The sequence below is a fragment of the Pituophis catenifer genome, unplaced genomic scaffold (assembly GCF_029215685.1).
Source record: "Pituophis catenifer annectens isolate HBS135680 unplaced genomic scaffold, rPitCat1.0.hap2 SCAF_3, whole genome shotgun sequence".
Classification (NCBI taxonomy): Eukaryota; Metazoa; Chordata; class Lepidosauria; order Squamata; family Colubridae; genus Pituophis; species Pituophis catenifer.
Window position 1 is genome coordinate 147,003,653 of NW_027256883.1, and position 14,214 is coordinate 147,017,866.

The 14,214-nt window shown below is 35.2% G+C and overlaps 1 protein-coding gene across 2 annotated transcripts in view; it reads right to left on the reverse strand.

The window, feature by feature from the left end:
• Nucleotides 1–735: 735 nt before the first annotated feature.
• Nucleotides 736–14,214, reverse strand: part of AK4 (adenylate kinase 4) — a 28,170-nt gene continuing 14,691 nt past the window's right edge. For both annotated transcript variants that reach the window (XM_070939487.1, XM_070939488.1), the window contains exons 2-5: nt 9,331–9,450; nt 5,311–5,483; nt 3,512–3,630; nt 736–1,412 (exon numbers count right to left, since the gene is read on the reverse strand). In XM_070939487.1, the coding sequence (XP_070795588.1) occupies nt 1,298–1,412; nt 3,512–3,630; nt 5,311–5,483; nt 9,331–9,450 (527 nt within the window). In that variant the 3' untranslated portion in view covers nt 736–1,297. The remainder of the gene's footprint in view (nt 1,413–3,511; nt 3,631–5,310; nt 5,484–9,330; nt 9,451–14,214) is intronic.

The following is a 14,214-nucleotide window of genomic DNA, read 5'->3' on the forward strand; positions in this document are numbered from 1 at the left end:
TCGGCTGGCAGGAATTTGGTCAATACTCACATTAACTGCACCATCGCAGCATATAAACACAAGAACAACATTGTAAAAGCAGAGTGAATATTAAGGAATAGGTTCTCAGTAAATCAAACTCCTGGTCCGCAGGCCGGATGCGTCACGCACTGCCCATGCCCAGTTTAACAAAGGGGGGAAAAGTCCCGATATATCATGTGACGACAACGCAACAAAATGTGTTTGACACTCCTGCAGTAGATAGATCTGTTTTTACTCATTCAAAGCTTTCTCTTACCTGCAGTCTCAGTCAGATGCTGATGAAGAAATTAGCAAGGAAAAGGGGATGCTGGAAATATAGGCAGTAAAGTCAGAAATCTCCCTTCTTGTTATTAAATTAAATCATACTCTTGATATACATTTTTTCCACATGTGACCAAGCTTTAAGAGTTACCTGGACAATTTTAAAATGCAGACATAGAACTGCAAATATCTATTTTGCTACCTCTACAGCAATGGATTTTTGCTACTTATTATATCAACAACTGACTGGGTCTGGCTTATGTTTGCCCACATAATCATTTGCCTGGTTGATGGTTAATTGGGACAAATTTACAGGAGCAAAAAAAATGAGATATTGCACTTTTAGTGACTAGTTGTACTATATTATAAAATCAGTTTTAAAACTACTAACCATGTAGTGCAACTGTTCTTAGAACTAGAAAAGGTCTGCTCTTCAACAAAGAAAGGCCTAACGCCACTCAAATTTAAAAGTCTAATTTTATTATACAGCAGCATTTTATAACAGATATTTATCTAAGGTTTTCTTACAAACTGAGAGATTGAATTCACCATGATTCTTCTCAGTTTTTTAAGTACTCAAAACATACATTATTTGACCTGCATAATGCATGTATTTTCCACAGTGCTTATACCGCATTGAAGATACACCTAGAATACTGTGTATTTCCATTTAAATGGAGTGTTAGATTTAAGGATCCATGAAAATGTACACGGAATACAGAGAAGATCTAAATGTAGCTGGAGAGACTGAACAATGGATTCTACAGAACTGCTCAGGTGTAACTGCCTCTGCGTATCAATTACAATTACTTGAAGTCCATGCACAAGTATTTATAGGCCAAGAAGTAGAATTCCATACAGAGTGATCATCGGAAGATGGAGTTCCACAACTATTCTCCAGTAAAATCAGAGAGAATAGCTACTCTTTAAAAAAAAGAGCAGAGCACAGATACAGCACGTCATAAACAAGACCAAAATCAACAACATAAAATTCTTATTCCCATTTTACAGATGCTTAGTTAGCTTCTTCTGCTTGGATTGGAGGAATCTTGTTAGACACCAAAGTATAAACGTAAGGCCAGATTTTGTTGGTCTCTGTTCCAGAGAATGAGTGAAGAATCCCTCTGTTTCTGAAATAGAGATTAGACATTTGTGTTAGCAAATGAATGATTTTAAGGAAACCAGTACTGCAGGTTCTACTGTGTTCTTTAGTAAAAGCCAAAAGGATTAGGTAACAATATAAAACAGGACTGACTGTTTTATATTTGTCAGTGTGCATACCTTTACTGATAAGTAATTTTATTTATGACTTTAGGCATCTAGTTCTGAATTCCAGGAACCGTAGATATCAACAGAATACCAATAAACAGGCTTATTAAAAGGACATTTATTTAATAACCAAGTTGCAATTTACTTTACTAAATAAACAGAAAAAAGTAGTATATGCATAAACATCTTTTTTATCAATTGGTCAACCACCAATGTAGGTTTATTTTAATATGTAAAGGTAAAGGTTCCCCTTGCACATATGTGCTAGTCATTTCCAACTCTATGGGGCCGTGCTCATCTCTGTTTCAAAGCCAAAGAGCCAGTGCTGTCTGAAGACGTCTCTGTGGTCATGTGGCCGGCATGACTAAACACCAAAGGCACACAGAATGCTGTTACCTTCCCACCAAAGGTGGTCCCTATTTTTCTACTTGCATTATTTACGTGCTTTCGAACTGCTAGGTTGGCAGAAGCTGTGACAAGTAAAGGGAGCTCACCCCATTACACCGCACTAGGGATTCGAACCGCTGAAATCGATCGACAAGCTCAGGGTCTTAGCCAATGTAGTAATTGTAATATCTCTTTCCCCTTTACTTCATTGCCATATGCAGGTTATATCTCCAGATCTAAGCCTAAGATCACACATCTCTCAGGATAATTTTAAAAACCAGTCCCTTTCCTGCAGCTTGTTTTTTTTTTTTTATTTCTATCTTTTTTTCAGTTAAGTTTTGTAGATTTTTTCTTTTATGATACATGCCATTTCAAAATTTACATATAAATCTGTGTTATAAATTTTAATATTTTTACAAACCTAAAAATAGGTAATAAAAAAGACACTACACGCTAAACTGTTAATTCATGTTTCCTTCATCTTTTCAGACATTTAACTTGATCATTAGAAAAATTTTGCATTATTTACACAATTTTAAAGCAGCAATACCTATATGGTAGGATTTGAGAATACGGTAGATACCTAGGATCAATCTCTATTAGAATCTATTAGAAGGATGATTGCAAAACATATCCAGGCTAATTTTTATTCCAGTTCCTTGAAAATGTGGTAATACACATTACTGTACAGTCTAAAGAGGGGACATGGGAGCATTAAATCCAGAATCTAAAAACTGCATTAATTGAATCTTTTATTTAAACACTTCAGTTAGCACAAAACCACATTTTAGAATCAATTGAAATATAGTTGAACGATCAACTGCTAATTTTCATTTCAGTTGTATTAATTATGTAAGTCTTTTAGCAACTGTTGGATACAAATTGTGTGTAATCATGATTAAGCCATTAGCTAAATTCCCAGAGGTCTTTTAGGTTGTGAAAGAGATAACATGTTTGTAACTGAACAAAGAAAATAAAGGGCATTTCTAATAAAATACTTCAGATGGAAGTATTTTCCATCTAGGCATACACTCACGTCAATTGGTGTAGGATAACAGAACAAAGGGAAAGTATTATTCAGTAGTGTGTGTTATCCAAAACTATTTGTATTATATCCCATGACTTTCATCTAGTTTTAAACATAAAAAATATTTTGTATATTGCAATAGAAAATATTAAAAACCTATCTAGATTGTCACATTTTGCAATTAATGCAGACGCTAAATAAACCATTCCAATTTTTGCTTTCTTATATATATATATCTGAGGTATGTCCACAGCAGACAGAAATACAGAGATTATTCTTAAGGGAGAAATCATTTCTTTAGCTATATATTTTTTCCTTTTTCTTCTTTAATTGGGGATGCTTACTATTTATTTTTCTAACAAAAACAATTCTCTCTGAACTTTTAATTTTACTTTTATATTTTTCTTAGCTGATGTCATTTTTATTTCTATATCTGTAAAACTTTAATAAAATATTATTTAAAAAATAAAAGACTATTGACACACTCCATGCCTTTTCTTATATTGTTTTAAAAATTGCTTGTATGGTGTTTGGATTCCAACTCACTTGTACAATTCCATTACAGGCTTTGCAGCATCTTTGTATTTTCTTAGTCTAGCAGCAACAGCTTCGGGTTTATCATCTTCCCGTTGGATTAATGGTTCACCAGTAATGTCATCAATACCCTGTTTAAAATATGGTGTGAATTACATTGTGTAGAAAACTAAGTTTTAAAAACCTGCATGTTGAAAAATTTCTATCTCTTGCCCAATGATCAGTCTTTCCCCTGCCGAACAGTCTTGTTACATACAGTTTAAGAGTTTGCTCCCATTGATCTTACCTCTCAAGAAAAAAGACACATATCCGAATTTCCACCATTTACTAGGCTGCAATATGATTAATGGCTCATCTCCCCAGATCTCAAGGTCACAATTCCCTATATTTCTGACTGAAATGTTAACCTTTTTTTCTGCATTTGAGTCTATGGGGATGATATGTAAAGATGTTCTTGAATGTAAGTTTTGGAATCTCTTTTTAACTTTACCCGGAGCAAGCTGTTTGGGAAATATATACAGAGATACAAACCAGTAGTGGGTTTCAACCGGTGTAACCACTGGTTCGCTTCATGCAGGTGCTTCATGCGTGCTTCCGCGTGCATGCTCGCTTCTCTCGCATGTACGCCAATCTTGCACTCTGCACAAGCGCAATATATTTCGGAACAGCTGAGACACGGCAATCCACTCTGCCGCGCCTTTCAGCTGGGCTAAAAATGACCAAATATAAGTTATGTATAACACAGGGATAGGCGGGAGGACCGAACCGGTTTGCTCTCAGCTCATCATCGCCACTACTGACTCGCCCAAACCGGTTGAAACCCACCACTGATACAAACCCCTTCCAATGAGTGGAATTAATATTTGGCTGACTTGTGTGATTTTGGGTAAAGACAGTCCTGGAGTAGCTTGCTGAAACCAACAATGTAATCCCATAAATCAGTCTTTAGGAGCTAGGCATCCAAGGGTGCACAGATAGATAAATTCAGTTAACCTGCTACCCATCAGCAGGCTGTGGCAGTCAGTACTTCCCCTAGAGTGCTGCTGAAGTCTGAGATCTCTTTTCGATCACCAGGATAATCTCTGTCTGTTGTGATCTAAGGGTCTTTGATCCAAGGCTGACTGTTTATTTGTTTAATAGAAATCAGCAGCATACTGCCAGCTAATCATTAAGTAGTACAGATTGTCCTTGCTGAATTCACTGGCAACTCCATCACTAAATAACATGGTAGTTACATGAAACACCAGTGATCATTAAACAAATTATCTGTTAGCATTAAGTAAGACATCATATGAGCACAACTTGTGATTTTTATAGTATTGCTGGCTAGTCCCTTAACTCTGCTTGTCATTAGCCGGATATAAAGCATAAAAATGGCAATCATGTGACTGTGGGATGTTGCAGCAATTATAAATGCACACTGGTTACTAAGCGTCCAAACCATAATCATGTGACTGTGGGGATGCTATGATGGTCATAAGCATGTGGACCTGTCATAAAATTGTTTTTAAGTATCTTGCTAACTTCAAATGGTTGCTAAACAGAACAGTCATTAAGTAAAGGACTACCTGTATTTCAAAATCATTTCTAGAAAGAGCTGGACATTCAGCCGGCCATACTTATTCCCCCTGCCCTCCCTTTCTCCCCCAGTTGTTTCCCATTGTTATCGCTTCTCTTTCATTTTCCCAAAATATGTAATCTAAATATATAAACCTATCAGTGTGAGTCTATCTAGAAAATAAAAGGCATAGGATACTGAATTATCTGAATGCCCACCCTTCCTCTTATCAAATCATAGTTCATTATCTTACCTGGGTTTGAGGTGGATTGAATTCCATATTATATACTCTGCCACTTGCTGGGTGAATCCAACGAGCACTAAGTCGGTCTTTAAGAGACTCAAATGGGATATTCAAACTTATCACTAGATCCAGTTCACATATCCTGTCAAGTGCTTCAGCTTGACCCAATGTCCTTGGAAAACCTATATGAAAAAGTGAATTAAAAATAATAAATTGCGGAATGAGCTTGGAATGTTAACAAAAAAACCCACCCCGATTTTATAGCCTTAAAGTAGTAATTCCAGTTATTTATTACCATGTATTTACAATGCTTATGTATCACATACAAGGCTGCTCCATAATGGCCACAGCATGAATGCGCCCAATAAAATCTACAATAAAATATATACAATAACAATTTAAAATGTAGTCAATAAGCACTGAAGCAAAAAAAGAAGAAGATTGGAAATTGAGCAATAGTTATAGAGAACCTACAGTAGATCAAGAGATAGCTTCAGTCTCCTTTAGGGGAGTTCCTTTAAGGAAGTAAGAAGATATTAACAATCTCATGATTGATAATCATGAGTGATCACTTCTCCATCCATTTCTTGGCAGCAGCCAGGATGAGTAAAATCCAAACTGCATATGGAAGAAAACAACCTAGATTGCACCGGTTCTACTTCCCTCAAATTCCCAAGGCAAAAAGATCCCCACATAATATGACAAAATGGTGATCTAATTACCAGAAAAGAATCAGTAGTCAGAAGTTCAACGAATTTCTGAGCAATTCTGACAGCACGTGCTTTACAAATTGATCGCAGTGGCCAAGCAGTTAAATATTTACAATGACACCTCTCTAAAAATAGTCAGTTGCATTAGGCTCTTCATTCTTCAGAGAAAGGGCAAAAATAACTGATGGTTCTGCATTCAATCAAGCAAATTGTGTTGCATAAATCCAAAGGTTGTAATCTTATACTAGCTTACATTTTAAGTTGAATTTAGTGACATGTTTGAGTTCTAGAACATCCAAATATTTTAGAGCATACACAGCCAGAAGCTTTGCTTTTTCCTAGGTGTGTAAAATGCCCCATTTGTCTATGTACGCATAAAGAAGGCAACTATTGAAAGACCCAAGATGGCAAGAAAATATGAAACAGAATAAACATGTTTTCCTTTTTCTCTTATAAATACACAACACAGCTTTCTTTTTCTACCAGCACGTTTGACTCATTTATGCCTTTTCTTAAAACAGTGAGAATTACTATATAGAGAAATTGTGCATTAATCTAAGTCATTCATAAGGAAACAGCACCTCCTTTCACAAAAATGCCACAAGCCATGTACATCAGTTCCCAGGACCTCAAGCCCACACTGGTTTCATTATATAGGAAGGTGGGAACATTTACCATTCCATCAGATACTGTATTTCACTGATGACAGAGTGATTCAAGCCAAGTGTTATTTTTAATGTTTTATTTCAATCTGCTCAAGATTTATAATTTTCATATGATTTTATTTGTTGCTTTAATGTCATTGGAAGCCACCCAGAGTTGGTTGGAAAATGAGTGGCTATATAAATGTTTTAAATAAAATAATCAATCTGTACTTTAATTTTAAAAAGAGGGAAAGGCAACTATTTATTAACCATAAGCATGCACAAAATATATTAATGCTCAGAGCTTTCTCTCAGTTATAAACCACTTTGATAGACAAGTGTCTCATCAACTGATATTAGTTTTAACCTGAGTCAAGAACCAACTCTTACTTGGATACCTGTTTCCAGATCTCTGCTAATATTTTTAAAATTATTTCTTTAGGGCAGCTGGGAATCTCACTCTTACAATTCTCCTCATTTTCCATTAATTATCCTGAGTTTCATGTGGCCATTTCTTTTCCAGAAATGAAAGAAAATCAACTACCTCCCCCAACCCACACTCTGAAGCCATTATTACCCATGTCCAGTGGTGGGATTCAAATAATTTAACAACCGGTTCTCTGCTCTAATGTATTCTTCCAATAACCAAACTGCTCAGAAAGTTAACAACCGGTTCTCCCAAAGTGGTGTGAACTGGCTGAATCCCACCACTGCCTATGTCTTAGTTAAACAGTGCACAGATTTTTTAACAGCACCAGATATTAATATTTTAAAGTGCTATGAGAACTTACAGTTTAAGAATGAATTAGCATTACATCAGCTCATTCAACTGAATCGAATGAGAATCTGGTTCATGTACCTGAGTGTGAAGCTTTTCCTTCTACATGACAAGCAGCTCTTATGCCCTTTCTCTAAAAATATGTGGAAGGAATCTTCCCATTAAGATACCAGGGTTCCCGTTTTAATTGGCTTAGGTAGCCTGAGACAGCAAAAGTTATCCATCTTAAGATATATTTTTTTTATTTAAATTTGCTTCTATTCTATATAAGGGCAAATACTACTCTTTAAAAATAAATTTATTCCATTGTTTTAGAACTCTTTTTGAACAAAGACAGAATCCTGATTCTGAAATCCAGTTTGTCCAATTTTCCTGCAGTCATTTGTGGAAGCTTCAAGTTATCTATAGTCAAATAAGGCTGTGTTGTTGTTTTTTTAAAAGAAAATGGGTGAGGTTTCTCCTTTTAAAATTCAAGTTGCAAATTAGCCAAAGTGAGCTATCACTAACAATGTTGATAGCATAAAATGATATCATTATAAGCAAAGTATCTTGGCTCTGTTCTCTCCTCCCACCTACCAGTTGCTATTTGTCACGCTCGAGGAGCACATGAAGGGTGCACTGTTTCATGTTACAGAAGGCAGATCAAGGAATCTGACAGCTTACAGTAGTCACATTCCCAAGCATTGGGGATAAACAAGATACTGATATACCACTTCTAGGTGGAAGAGAAGACAGCTAACATGATTTAGTGGTTAAAATGTTAATCTAGGACAGTGTTTTTCAAACTGTGATCTGGGGATACTTGGGGGTCCCTGAAAGTCTTTCAGAGAGTCCACAAAATCAAATATTTAAAAATTTCTCAATTTAATTTATAATAGAGTAAATATCAATAGATATAGTTTGCATAAACCAAAGCACTTTGGAGTCTGAGGACTCCAAATGATGATTGGATGATGATGTGGATGATGATTGAGGAATCATCATCCACAACTAGGTTCCACGATCATAATGTTTGCTCTCAGGATCTAGTTTGAGAACCACTGGTTTAGAAACTCCTAAAAGCTAAAGACAAATCTAAATAAAGTAATTTAAAATATGAAGGAGCCGAAGAGTTGTGTTTTACAACCACAGTTACAACTTCCATTTTGGGGGAAGATGTTGGAGAAGATTGGAGGTAACAATTGCAAAGGACTCCAAGCATGAGACAGAAACCATATCTCAAAATTCCAAATGAAAACTCCCTATCAAATATATTCTATCAGAGAGGATATGTTGTTGGTTCACACCTGACAGAAATTTCAGAGTAGGCACTTGGAAACAAGCATTTTGTAGTAAGGGGATGATATGGTATAGTTTATCCAAAGAGGCACAATTGGTGTTTTCTTTGGTGTTTAGAAACCTGGTAAAGACATGGGGATTTTTTTCAAAAAAATTTCAGAAAACAATGGTGTTATAACACTTGCCCTAAAAAGAGAGAAGAGGTTGATATCTTTTGGTTATGATTGTATTGCATTACTCTGTGTTTTTTTTTCTATTATTTTACACAGCATTGTAAAATATCTCTTAAAAGTCAAATTGACTGAGGCAAAATAGAAGTATATAAGTATATACAAAACAGAATTTTATATGTATATAATTATCTACAGCAATAGATGTATAAATATTTGTCAAAAGCCAAACTATTACTCTTCTATTCCTAGACGCTTTCAATATGTTTTTATTTGTCTACTTTATTACCAGCTACTAAAAATATTGATCAGTCTAATTCTGGTACGGTGTAGTATCAACTACTGGCACAACGTGATAGAGTATATTTTACTGAAATGTTTAAGGATTTCTTGCAGAAAAAGGATTTTTTTGTTTTAACCTTAAAAATAAAACCAAGATAATCACTTACCATCTAGTAACCAAGGCTGAGTTTGCATTTTTTCCAGTTCTGTCATCATTACACGTGTAATTACATGATCTGGTACCAAAAGACCTTTCTCAAGATGCTGCTTTGCCATTATACCGATATCTGTTTGTGGGTGGAAAAAAGCCTGTGAGCATTTAACCAAGTTATTTTTAATGCTCCTTTTGCATTTAAATGGGATTTTCTCTCTCTCTCTCTCTCCCTCCCTCTCTCTCCATCCCTCCCTCTCTCTCCCCCCTCCCTCCTCCCTCCCTTCTGCTATAATATTAGTGCAGAGAACAGCTTGTTCAGAAATGAAAAATAAATTACCTAAATTTCAAAGATTTATTATGCAATTACTTCTGAACAATCACCTCTTCTTTTCCTCTAACAAGCTTAATGCCACAGATCAGATATTTAGATAAGCTGTATATTGGCATTATTAACCAATACATTAATTCCTTCTCTAATTTTCATTACCAAAATTCCAGCTCCCAACAGTAATTGCCAATAATTGAGTAGCATGGGCTTTTACTTAATTATTTTAGTGGGGGGATCCATAATGGAACGTTTCCCTTTGTGAAATGAGGATTTTGGAAAAAACAGGAATCTTTCTTATGTAGTAATTTTATTAAGAATTATAACTGCAACAATAATAACTCATACAAAGTTTTCAAAAACTAAAAAAAAAGTTAAAAGGTGCAGAAAAGTAAAGAGAGAAAAATAAAAAAACGTATAAAGAAAAATAACATATATAAAAAAGTGACTTCCCACTTTAATCTTTTCATAAGTATAAACAATTTTAATCTTTTATCACCTTCTCTTAAAATGCAACAAATAATCTCTTCTACCCATAATCCATCTCTTATCTATTTAAAAAATCTATAAAACCTCCCTCATTTCTGACCCAATGTCGCAAAGCAATCCAGCAAGGGTCACCAGAGATAACATACCTCTTTAGCCTTGTTCAAACAAACCAACTTTATATTCCCCCTTTTTTGTTAATCTTGATCTTTACTTCCTTCGAATACAACATTCAAATAATGTTGTAAAACTTGATTTCATTTTTTTTTTGTCTCTTCCTACAAAATTCTTCAAAGCTCCAACAAGCCAATACAGGAAAATTATCCTAGTCACTCTCTTGATTTGTTGCTTCCATATCCTTTTTAGTTAATTATTTAATGATTAATTAAATTTAAGACATCAGCCAATTTATTTTGTATGTCCAGTACAACATTTTCCCATGTCATTCTTGTAGTCATTTTTAAATCCATTTTCAATGCAGTCTCAATGTTGTCAGGTAGAACTTGTTCCCCTTCAATAACATCATTTAGACATAGTCTATCTACAGAATCAGACACTACCCTGTTTCCCCCAAAATAAGACATCCCCTGATAATAAGACCAATCGGGCTTTTGAGCGCCAAGCGCTTATTTCAGGGTTCAAAAAAATATAAAACAGGGTCTTATTTTCAGGGAAACATGGTATTAAAATAAACTTTAGGACCCCTGTTCAAAGATATTCAATAAATCCAGTGTTAAAACATTTTGCTTCATTTTGTAATTATAAGTCAAATTTGAGTGTTCTTCTCCTTTAATTGTAATCTTTCTAGTTCCCTATAGCATTCAATTTTTAAAATCTTGTTTTTTAAAAAATAAATAAATAAAAATAAAAGCATTATCCCACAGGAAAGATTCTTTATAATTAATTCCAAAATATTATTTCTGGGCCCTTAGACCATTTGTAACTTTATAAAAACAATTATGCCCATCACCACAAATGCAAGTAGAACTGCTGCTTTCCTTAACACTAGGAAAGAGATTACAGTGGGCCTTGTTTCAGGCCATAATTATGATCAGCAACTTGGTCATTAACTGAACTGGTTATTAAGTGGAAAATCATACGACCATGACCATGCTTACAATTTTACTTCAGCTTTCCTTTGCTTTACAGCATCAGAAGGATACAACCCCAACCATCTGAATGAATCCAAATAGCTAGGAAGGTTTCTAGAAATTGACCTAGGAGGAAGACAGCTAAAAGGCCAAAAAAAATTTTTTCCCACTGCCCTTTAGATTAGCAAAAAAATAATTGTATGTATTTGCATTCACTGGAAGAGATAGGATTACAAGAGAGTAAAGCAGGCACACAATTGAGGATGAACATCAAAAAGAATGTGATACCATCAGCTGCTTGGTTAGCAGGCTGACACATGAGGGAGGCAAAAGAAAGTATTTAATATGAAACTGATTAGGATCTTGTCAATTGCTGCCAGCAGCTGCCAGTAAACTGGAGGGTTCTAATCAACTCATTAAAGTCACCGAGCCCAGACTGTTAATTTGCTGTTTGCACTTGTTGTGCTGCAGAAAAAAAACTCAGGAAGAGATAGCTTGTTTAAGCAATCTCTCCATTCTGTGAAGGGGGAAAAAGGAATAAAAATGGATCAGGAATAGGGCAATGCCTATTGGCTGGCAAACATATAACACACACATGGTGGGAGGGGAGAGAGGGAGAGAGAGAGACTACAAAGGTTGTAAATGTAGACATTAGTTGCAAAGTTACTTTTTCACTACTGTCATAACTGTGAACAGTTACTATCCAAGGCAGTTAAAAGAGTACAACCTGTACAAAGTATCTTAGAATTGGAACCTTTGCTGACCAGAAAATTAGCAGGAGTAGCACAGAGAAGAGATAAGCAGGAAGCGCCAATCAGACCTATGAAAAAAGGAAACCAAATTTTGCGCAATTATTTCAATATTATCTTCTGTTCTTCGGCTATCAGAACAGAGAATCCTGGGATAAACTGAATAGTTCACATCTGGGTCCCTCAACCCCTGGTCCGTGGACTGGCACCAGGCCACGGCATGCCAGAAACCGGGCCACGCAAACAAGTGAAGCCCCATCCATGGGATGCAGGCAGCACATGAAACCACGCCGCCTCCGGTCCATGCAAAAACCTATCTCCATGGAACCGGTCCCTGATGCCCAAAAGGTTGCGCACCACTGTTTTACGTATATGTACAGCAGAGATTCTACTGTACAGGTAGGCCTTGGCTTACAACCATTCATTTAGCCACTCTTTGAAGTTACAATGGCACTGAAAAAAGTGACTCAAACCAGTCCTCACACTTACACTTCTTGTAGCATCGTCATAATCATATGATCAAAATTTGGTTTCTTGGCAACCACCAGGTATTTATGATGGTTGCAGCATCTCAAGGTCATATGATTGCCATTTTCAACCTTCACAGCTAGCTTTTTACAAGCAGAGTCAAGGGATGCCAGATTTGTTTAACGACTGCGTGATTTACTTAACAACTGCAGTGGTTTGCTTAAAAATGGTGGCAAAAGAAAGGTTGTGAAATTGGGTGTGATTCATTTAAACAACCGCCTTGCTTAGCGACAGAAACTTTGGTCCCAATTGTGGTCATAGATCAGGGACTATCATTACAGGCTTTTATCCATTTTGAAACTATGGTTGAACACTTTGGAAAATGAAGCACTGGAGTCCATGAAGAATTCCATCTGCATTTGGGAGAGAGATAAATTGATATACGTGTCTAAGATTTGAAATTTATTTTACACTGTTTAGCAGCTATTTCTTCTTTTGTAAATTTTACAAATGCTACATTACTTGCATCATATTGGAACTATGTGATGGTTCCTGGAACTGCAGATTTTATGTTTGTTTGCCCATTTAATATTAATATTTAAAAAGGGCCAATATTACCAGAAAATAAATGCATCCTTTCTTGTAGTAGTTCAGGCAATGAGATCTTCCAAAACAGACAAGAGAAGTTGTCTTGAGAAGTTAGAGAAATTAAATATATTTTTATTTTACCGTAAGCCAAATAATATCTAAAAATCCTCAAATGAAATAACAGTCCTAAAACAGCATTCACATTAGTCATGGATTGGATAATTTATTTACAGTATATACTGGCAGTCTGATTCTGGATGGCATGCAACATGAAACAATTAAAATGGAATAATACATGATACAGAACCGAACATCAGAAAAAGAAACATCCCACAAGGGATCCACCAGTTTTCAAGTTACCCATTACAAATTATACATATAAGATTTGTATAGAAAGTTATTAAATTATTGTAAATAGAAGTTAAGATAATTTAAACACGGATGTAAGTTTAAGATAGAGATATTTTGTGTAAAGAGGTTAAATAGGTTAGAGATACCGATGCAGAAAAGTTGTTACTAGTATTGAAAATTTGATACGTTTGTTTTTGTTTGTTTAAAATTTTGTATGTGTGTCTGTCTTGTTTTTTGTGTATTATGTTTCTTTTTGTACTGGGTATTTTAATCTTTGGAAATTTAATAAACATTTTTTTTTTAAAGAAAGTTATTACATTATACACCCAGAATGTTTTAGCAAGTCCTTTCCTGCAAAACTTAGGCAACCTATGAGCAAGAAACCCACATAATTCTTTTTACATGTTAATTTGATGGGGGGAAAAAATCCTTGATGAAAGGGAAACTTTAAGACAACATCTTATCTCCTACCAAGTCTACCTTTTTTAGCATATAGGCAAAAAAAATGTATTACTGAGTGTATTTGATTTCTGAGAAAAGATTTAATATGCTTTACAGCAATAATAATGTACAAATGGGTAAACATAATATTTTATTTATTTTATTTATTGATCACATGTATATGGTCATTCATTTTACAAAAAAGCAACTCCAGTCAGCAAATATGCAGGGAGTTTTGCAAGGGGAACTATTGGTTTATTGCCAACAGCTGTTTCAAGTAACTTATGGACATCACTAGATGCACAGCATCACACACACAAAAGGAAAACGGGTTATATAATAGCAAAAAGAAGGTACCGAAACACAATCCAATCAGCAGATCGTAGAACAGACTGTAA